The sequence below is a fragment of the Elaeis guineensis genome, chromosome 1 (assembly GCF_000442705.2).
Source record: "Elaeis guineensis isolate ETL-2024a chromosome 1, EG11, whole genome shotgun sequence".
NCBI classification, from domain to species: Eukaryota; Viridiplantae; Streptophyta; class Magnoliopsida; order Arecales; family Arecaceae; genus Elaeis; species Elaeis guineensis.
Window position 1 is genome coordinate 147,281,990 of NC_025993.2, and position 10,023 is coordinate 147,292,012.

A 10,023-nucleotide genomic window follows, 5' to 3' on the forward strand; every position below is an offset into this window, starting at 1 on the left:
TAGAAAGCATGTGGTTAACTTCTTCCTGACCACAATCAGAGATTGCCGAAGTAACGGGTTGGAGTTTAACTAGTCTCTAGAGAGGCTTGCTTTACTCTAAGCTAGACTGCTATAGCGAGAGATGTACAATGAATGTCGAGGCTGGTATTGATATCAATGGTTCAATGAAGCCTCAAAATCAGACTTCATGATCTACGAGAGAGAGCATGAACTTTTGATTCATTTCTCAACTACCTCTCGTTCACGAAGAAAGACAACGGAGAAAACAGCTTAAGCAGAGAGTCTTGATTCTCTAAGTGAGGGGTGGCTTGAAAAATCTTTAAAACCAAAAGTTCGGTTCAAGCGGAACAGTGGTGTTGGACCCGTAAATCTTGCCATCACATATCCAGTATCACTGCTGAACTGTTTCCTATGGTCCTCTGCACAGAGTGACTGTTCTAGCTCATTTGCTGAAAATTTTCAGGTGGCACTCTGCCTCCTTTTACTTCAAGAAAAGAGGAACTTGCCATCACATATAGAGATCTAATGATATAAAACATTTTCCTTGTAAAAATACAAATAGCCACGGTTCTCTCTAATGCACTTTTCTTTTTCCATCTAATCATATTGATAATAAACTCTTATTATTGCTGCATGAAATTTTCCTTCTACCCCGACAATTGAACCTAGTGATGCATACAATGAGACATGCAAAATGGTAAATCTAAAGACTCGTACACGAGGTTTGAGAGCTTTCGCGTAACAATGGTTGAAATATTCATACGCATGTCTAAGGCTTCTGCTTGTATCATGAAAAAAAAAAAAAAGCATAAAACTCGGTATCATATCAATAATTTAGCCAAAAAAAAAAAGGTTTTAGTTTGCATCTTGTATATATTGACATTGCAACATACCATATAATGACAGCCTTAGCAGTCTGTATGCTTAATAGCTGCTATCAAATGGATGTTTACAACAGGAATACCTTCTGCCATCCTTCAATCTGTGGACTACGTGTTCTGCAGGTGTGGGAAATCAGATACACCCTCCCGATGAATAAAACTTCCAAATTTATTCATGAACAATGATCATTGAAGTACAAGTTCAAAGAACAAGTTTTATTGATTATCGTGCCTTAATTATAAGATCCTCCTCTTGTTAGTCAATTTGTGATAACATTATGACATGAACATCCACCAATGCGTAACATAACGACATGGAGTATCGAGAATAACTTCCCTCCAATATATTTGATTTATTGCATTTGAATCTTACAAGCATGGCTTCCTGCCAGAAACATGAGGCTTCTTGAGGAGGTACTGCCATCAATCTCATCATTTCCAAATAGCAGACCCGCGATCTACATGTTCCAAATATGCTCACCCCATAAAATAGTTAAGCGGTTTAATCTTAAATTCTGCAGTTTTCAATGAAACATGATGCCCCACGCGGCCACATCAAAGTTCCAACGAAAACCACGACACCAGGTCACCAATTGATAGATGAACTGGAATATGGTTTGCACCTCACATTGAATGAAAGATTTGCAGAAGCAGTGCGGGCAACAGAACTCCAAACGAACACAAGAACTCTTTTCACCTGATCCTATTGTTATTTTGAACTTTAAGCTGGTTACATGAACTTTCTGATATGATACGCATAAATCACGCGTTCATATTCCAATAGCTTATTCATTGCTTAGATTAGTTTTAGGTAACCAAACGATGCTGATCACCAAATATGACCAGGCAGAGCCTACGCTCTCCTGCAACCATCACTGGAATAACAAACTGAATTGATTTACACGCTTTCATCATCATAACAAACCAAAAGAAAACCAAGATTTATTTCCATATTTTGTCTCATCATGGTTTCTGAAAACAGTAAATAGATTGCCAACAACAAATATGAGCACTGCAAGTCTTCAGATGCTCATCTCATGAAACATATCAAAGGAGAATGCTGAAGACCCATCATGGCCGAGGTCGTTAAAAGAGTCAGAGCTCATTGTGGAAGAAATTAAGTCCCGACAGAAGGCCTTTTCTCAGTGGTGTAAGGGTAGTATTCTTTACCAGTATCCATTCTTGTTGTCCGACCCCCAATGTCCAGCACAGCCGAAGTGAAAGCCAGACAAGAACCCGCAGAGATAGCTGTTTGAATGCTCCTCCCTGTAGATTGACCAAATTAAAAAAGATAGAAAATAATGAAGGCAATAGAAGCTTATTCGTCTCATTAGATGGGAAAAAAAATCATGAAATGGGAGAACCATGAACAGTAATAAGATAAATTCAATGCATCATTAAAGAAAAAAAACCTTGCAAATGTAGAAATTAACTCATTTGTACTCAAAAAGAATAACAGAAAACAGACAGAGAATTCAATTCCTGTTTAAAGCAGTTCCATTTCAGAAACAGATCCGAGCCAAAGGATAAGAGTGGCAAGTTCTTTCAAATGCAAAACCTACAAAACTATTCCAAACCTTTAAAGAATAATGGCAGTCCTATTTGAGAATAAGATCCTTGCATTACAGAATCATGCAAGTTCTAATTTCTAAGCATTCCAAGATGCTTGTGAAGTCTCAAATGCCATACAACTACCGCTTCCAAGCCTGTAAATAAAAGTTTAACTGATCCATGTTCCTTTCTACTCCCCCAGCCGAAATCATACATACTATTACCAGTCAAATCACCCATCAGATATAATGCTACATTATGGAAATGCTCCATAGGGTCTCATTCTTGTATTCTCAAGGCACCATTTACTCGCTGTTGGATATAAACATTCACTCCTCTTTCCAACTGCTTGTGCAACTATAATCAAATACCAGATAGCAGTCATTACTCTTCATGTATGAAATTTCACTTGAAAGCTAGAATGAAAAAGTATTATATAAATCCATAAGCCACTGAAAACTCAGTCCACAATCCGACCATCTAAAGGAGACAATTTGTCACGTCTGTACTCAGATAACGATTTATGTTTTAGGGCTTGTTCAGCAACACTTTTATTTCTTCTTTTCTATTTTTAAAAGTAAAATCACAAAAACAGAGACAAAAACATGTTTGATACCGTCATTTTTATTTCCTATTTTCAAATCACTTTAATTATTGCTAGAAAAAAATGAAAGTAAGAAATCTTACTTTTTTTTTTGGTAAAGAAGAAATTCTTAGTTTCAATATTTTCAAAAATAAAAAAAAAAGTATATTTTTTACTACCACCATCAACGCAGTCTTAACTGCCGCTACGCCGCCTGGACTACCATTGCCACCGTCATCACCATCGTCGAGATATCACCATTGCCATTGTCACCACCTCTGTAGTTAGTGCCTCCACAACCATCGCTGCCAATGCCACCGCCATCACTGCCTCCATCACCATCATCATCATCTCCACCTCGTCATTGCTACCTCGCTACTCCTACCATCACCGCCGCTGCCACTACCATTGCCTCCACCGCACTACCGCCACCATCAATGGCAACTCTACTATACCGCTAGTAGACCTGCCGCCAACATCTCCACTACCTCCGTTGCAACTATCACCATTTCCACCACCATTACCATGTTTGTTTTTAAAAAATAATTGACCACACCAAACATGTTGATATTTTAAAACAAAATTAGAAAAAATAGAAACAGAATGTCTTTTTTTAATTTTTGGAAATAGAAAAATGAAAATTATGCCAAATGGCACCTCACTGACAATAATTTATTTTAAAACCTATTTTAACAAGAAAATAGGTCCAGTTAGATGGAAAGATTTCATCAGCAGGAAAGATGCAAGCACTTCTAGGAAGGTTTGAATGGGTTAGATATACTCTAGATCTAGTCATTGATAGGAACAAATAATGACAGACTTGATAACACTAAGCAAATAGGATACACACTGTTGTTTCTTGATTATGGTTCTTAATACAAAGAACAGCAAACGTCAGTGCACCTAAATCTGAAGAGTGTTAAATTAAAAGCTTGTGGTAATTACAAGCCACAGTGTAATGCAAAGTATTTTAAAACAATTCAAGCTTTTTTATGTGATAACAAATTAATGCTTTGTGAATCAAATTTGTTATGAAACTTACAAAAACTAGCAACATTCAAAACAGTTTCGAGAGGTTGACAATTAATCATAAACCCTGTGTCATTCATGAGAAAGAACAAATTTACATAAAGATTAAAGAATATGAATCTTGCATCCTTTTAAGTAAACAATTACTACATTTTAAAGTTTACATTAAGCTGTTTGATAGGGACGAGTACATTGGATATTATTTTAAACAAACTTGTTGATAAGATAGAAGTTCATGATTCAAGACTGAGTAGCATAGGTAAATATACAATTATGCACTAGCTAGCTAAGTTACGTAGAATCATGCATGACTATCATCAATTAACAAGTTGAGGCCTGACATTAATTAGCATACCTATTACTCCATGGAAGCAGCCACCAACACATACTAAATGGAAAACATGGAAGAAGTACAAGTTGCAATAATGGGTCATGTGAATGATGCACAATCATTAGACATTCAGGATGAAGTGGACTAACAGAGTGCCCTACAAGCACTAGAAAAACAAATCGGAGACTGTAGGATAGTCTAGCTCAAATCTCATCCACCATGCTGCACCTTAAATGAGGTGCAAGCTAGTCCAAAACCAAACTACTTGTATTTTCACTAGATGCAGAAGAAGCCTAGTATTATTTGGAACAGGCCATAAAGACACAAGAATAACTTAATATAGCTGGGTTCATTGACAATGAAACAGAGTAACATGGTAAGCTTCATAGCTACTAAGTTTCTCAAAGACTTGAAGTCCTCTTTTTCCCCCCGACTGAAGGGAGAAGTCCTCAAGTTTAAGGTTAAACAACAGAAGCAGCCAAGATTTATGACAAGATGGGACAAGCAAAAGGATGAGAGAAGTAAAGTTGATCTACTTCAGAGTAAGATTTTGAAGTGTGAGTTATATGAATGAAGATGAAGCACTCTGATACCAAGAAGAATCTCAGCATTGACAAATCAATGTGGAGCCAATCTTATAGATCCTCCAGCAAAGCTATTGGTAACAAGTGATTAAAACAATACTAACAGTGAGAACAGGAATTTAAGAAACTTAACACTGGGCATACTTAAGCAATTGATACAGAAAGTTGAGTGACCAAATTATTACATTATAATCACCAAAGTGCCTATAATGGAACTATAACTAGAAAAGAAACAACTCCACCTTCTGAAAAGGTTTGATGGTTCTCAGCAACAATAGGAATATATCCAAGTTCAGTGCTAAGCCGACACTTTTTTACTTGTCATACATGCATAGGTTGTTGATTCTCAATAAAAGATTTCTTACCTTACCTTATTTGTAGGTGATGATGAACAGAAAGACGAGAGGAAATTTAAAACTAGTTCATCAAAAGCAAGAAACGCTATTCATTGCGGGATATACACATGAGGAAAGAATGCACACATACTTAAGAAGATACAGTAAGCTTTTTTTAATAGAAAAAAGGCCATATCTTGCTATGTTGGTTATATCAGTAAAAACGTTTGGAATATGGATGAAGATGTTTCAGCAAGGATAAAGTTTAAGTAAATGGAGTAGTTATCCTCCTATAAATTGGTATGTAATAACACCAGGATATCATAAAGAACTAAGGTACATTGAAATGGGTTTGTTGCAATATGGATCTGTGTGTCTATGCCTCAGACAAGACAGGCACAACGGATTTTTGGTTACAGTAGGAAGCCTAGCATTAAATATAAGTATGATAAAATATTTGAGATTTACAAGTAGAAGATAATGAAGTCATTTTTGATATTATTTTGGTCATATGTACCATAGGCAAAAGATGGCAATGATGAAAATGCACCAAATACCAACATTTCAAGTCAAAGGTTTGTAAAAAGACAGAAAAGGAAAAACATACAACTTGGATAGAAGAGGTAAAAAAAAATTTGATGTCACTTTCATTTCACAAGTTTGGTCCTCAAAACCAACGTCCAAAAACCAGTACCGAGAAATGCACTGGTACATTACTGGTTTGGTATAACATGGTCGATGTGGTACAATATGCACCTTGTACCAAGACAAGCTCCCAACGTTTTTTATTGCTCCTAGCCACAGTATCCAATAAAATGGTATGGGATGACTTCACTCAGTCCAAACCGTTATGAACTGGTTCAGCTCATATACAAACCAAACCTCAACACTGTTCTAGTACCTTATTGGTACAGTACAATACAATCGGTAGAGGATGGTATGGCAAACCTTATTAAAAGCCATTGTTAAAAAGTTGTTTCTAATTTATGTGATGTCTAATTTCCTAGAAATTTATGAACACTTAAGGAAGAATATATGAAAACAAGAGAAACAAACATATATTTATAAGAAATTTGAAAGCATATTTTTAACATATTATATAACCTCTCTTACAACTGGCTACATCTTGTAATTGCCTATCTAATATTTTTCTTGGTTGAGGGTTGAAAATCTGTACCTCCTTGCAAAATCCAGCATCATAAGTTTGAATCAAATGATCAACACTAAAAACCTGTCAGCGTAATGAAACTTGAGAAGCTAGGAATATGAAAAGTGGCATTCATTTTCCAAAATACTTGGAGAGAGTGACATTCATTTTATAGGGAAACATAACTAACGAGTAAACAAGGTGAACATGGTGATTCAATGCAGAGATGAAGGATCACCAAAGCATCGCCAAAGTGGATAAAAAAATGAAAATTTTCCTGGTAAGATAACATACATGTCATGATGGATTAGCTTCGCATTTTCACAACTCTAATACCTTGATTTAGGATCCAAATTGCTCATAGTAATTGGTTCACATGCACAAACATGTAAGTAAAAGAACATAAGAAATTATCAACTATATATGAATGCTTCCCAGCCAACTCCTACTGTGCAAATATAAAAATGATAGGATTGTAAACTATTTTTAGATAAAAGTCACGATAATGAACTCAGTTGACTATCAAAGTATATGAAGTCACATACCCTTATTGGCATAAGTCCCTTCTCAATAACCACTTTCTGACAATTAAAGTGCTATTCCTCTATAAGAAACGCAAGTTTAAATTTCATATTGCAATAAAATTAATAGGCTACAACTATAATACCTTTAAGCCCATAAACAGATGCTCCAGCAACAAAAGCACCGACTGCACCATTAATAAAATCCCTCTTCATCCTTTGCTTCTGCACCAACTGCTCCACACCAATGTAGAGCCCTCCAATGGCAGCAAAAGTAAGCCCGTAGTTCCCACACATCTTCAACGTTCTAATTAACCCAGGGAGCGCTACGTGCCTCTCTACACGAGGCACGTCATGCCATGTAGCAACGACCGTACCCCAAAGCGCACCAGCAGCTAAACCCGTCGTCGCTCCCTTGATCGTCTTCATCACCGGCGAATCCTCGTCCTCCATGTATTTAAGCTCTGATTGATCCATTCTTGTTCTTCTAGCAATTAAATAGATAAATAAATCCTAAAATTAAGATAACCGATTGAAAGATCTAACGAAATATGAACCATCAATAACTATATCCAATCAATTTGCATACTAATACGGATAATTTCAATAAAAAGTATCATTCAAGGGCAAATGAAAACCCTAGAATTCTGAGATCACGATTCCGCTACTCCTTGACATCAAGATTCGATTTTTAACGGATTGTTTAACAATAGGCCAAGCATGCAAGCGATCCGTAACACTATTTCCAATCGAAATTAAAGAAAAAGCGAAATCAAATAGGTAGAAACAGATCTAGAAAACAAAAACCGAAGCCCTAAATTTAATTCAAAAACAAGTTACTTGTTCCTCTAATGAAATCAGATAATAGACGCGAACGAATTAGGGACAAAATCAGAAAAATTCAAAGGAAATAATAAATAAATAAATGGAAGAAAAAACATTGATACCTAAGGAGGCCGAAATGCTACTTGGGTTGCTCGCGCGGTGGTGAGCTCGCTCTCAGCTATTATTCTTCACTCCCCACAGGGCCGTCGTAAGGCAAAAGGGGAAAATGTTATTTACCAAAATGCCCCGATTATTTTCATCTTGATCAGGCGGCTGATTGGGAGAAGAAGGGTCCTTAAATTCAGGGCCATGGATGGTACATGTTGGTTCTGTGTGATTGGATCTTGGGCCTCTGGATGGATGCTTGTAGTAGTATCTTGTTGGCCCATTAAGGGTTAGCCTTGTGTGGAATGTGGGCCCTTAAGCCTATTAGAATGATGGCACATAGGCTTTGCAATGGGTCGGGTCGGGTCCGGTTTGGGTTGACCCGAACCTGACCCGATATTTCAGCATTTTGATCTGAATCCGACCTGTGATCCGACAGATCAATATTTTTTTTATCCATACCCTATCCGATTGGGTATTAGGTTAATTAATCGGATATCCATCACACCTAAATGAGATTTTTTAGATGAAAATAGAAGCATTGAACAATAGCCTACTATCACTCTTTAGCCCTTGAGGTCTTAACCAAGTCTAAAAATCATAAGGCTCACATTTCATACAACCAGTCTTTAGTCCTTCATTAGGCCACAAGGGGTATAAGGCCATATAAAAACATTAAAGCTTCGGTTTGAAAGTTTATTTTTTTATTCTTTAATTGATTTGGATGCACATCAATTTAATAATAACAAAACAGCTTCAATTAACAACATAGCCACCATAGTTAATATAATAACATTATACTTTAACATCTATTACCATAATAAAACATCAAATTAGCACAGGAAATCATCATAATTTATATCCATTCAACAAAGTTAAACAATCAGATGTTCTTTAACACTTCTTGCAAATAAAAATAAACTAAAACATGCTACTTAATAATGACCCACCGGTTCTCTTCAAAAATATAAAATACTCCTTACAAGGAAAACTTAGCCACCTCTAGCAAAGAAATAGTCAAGGAGCACCACCACCAACTAATGCACCAGTATACACATATCATCAACTTAAACAATTGACTTTTAAGTAATATTTGAAATATCTATTAATAATATTTATTTTTAATAAGTTATTATACTTGAATCCTCAAAAACTATATCATCATTAATGTTATCAGAATCATCATCATCATTACCTACAAAAAAACAAAAATAATAAATTAGGCACTGAGATTTAAACTCTCAAAAAAAAAAAAAAAGAAAAGAAACTTAATTGAAAGTCACATGTACTAGTTTCAAGGCTCCACAGCCAACTATGAGAATACATGATTTCATCCACAAGCTCTGAAACCATTCTACTTCGGTCTGGGCTCAACAATCTTCTACTATAGCTGAATGCAGATTCAGATGTAACAGTGGATACTAGAATGGTGTATAAATCCCTAGCTATAGCTTGTAATATTAGGTATTTAGATCCATTTAGTTTCCACCACATTAAAATATCAAAATTTGGAGCTCGAGATATCTCATCTTCCTCTAAATAATGATCTAACTCGGTCATCTGAAGATTACTTCTCTCATGCTTTTTTCTCCTAAAAAACTGATCATATTTTGCCAATGCATCATTTTCAGGAAGCTCCGGTTGTACTGAAGTTTGATCCACATGCTGATTTATATCCGAATTGGCCTTCATTTGATACTCATTAACCAACTCATAACACAGATCATGAATTTTGTCCATTTTCTCATCATTGTTACTACCATATATCATTAGAAAATAATATTCAAGCTATGACATCTTATATCTAGGATCTAAAACAGCAGCAATGCCCATCAACACATGGATATCATTCCAATATTGATTGAATTTACCTAACATATCACGAGCTATGTTTTCAATCTTTTCAATAGGAGAAAGAGTCCATTGATTTATTGCTAATTTAACCCCACAGATCTTTGCAAAATTCAAATTAGCAGTAGGATATTTTGTGCCAGAGAAAATTTTAGTTACTTTAAAAAATATTTTTAGTCTCTCATAAACTTTCCTAGCAAACTGTATACTGAGAATCCCATTCTCACTAGGCAAAGCAGTATACTGAGAATCCCATTGTTTCAACTAGCTACAAACATCT

General features: G+C 35.8%; 1 protein-coding gene across 2 annotated transcripts; it reads right to left on the bottom strand.

The window, feature by feature from the left end:
* Nucleotides 1-1,798: 1,798 nt before the first annotated feature.
* Nucleotides 1,799-8,074, bottom strand: LOC140851546 (outer envelope pore protein 16-3, chloroplastic/mitochondrial-like). 2 transcript variants are annotated; one of them, XM_073243236.1, is made up of 3 exons: nucleotides 7,910-8,074; nucleotides 7,109-7,446; nucleotides 1,799-2,147 (listed from the first exon to the last, which is right to left on the bottom strand). In XM_073243236.1, the coding sequence occupies exons 2-3, from the start codon at nucleotides 7,437-7,439 to the stop codon at nucleotides 1,999-2,001; spliced, it is 480 nt and encodes a 159-aa protein (XP_073099337.1). In that variant the 5' UTR covers nucleotides 7,440-7,446; nucleotides 7,910-8,074; the 3' UTR covers nucleotides 1,799-1,998. The 2 variants fall into 2 exon arrangements, with proteins under 2 accessions (XP_073099337.1, XP_073099332.1); XM_073243231.1 differs by having other exon boundaries at nucleotides 7,109-7,449.
* Between the last annotated feature and the right edge of the window lie 1,949 nt (nucleotides 8,075-10,023).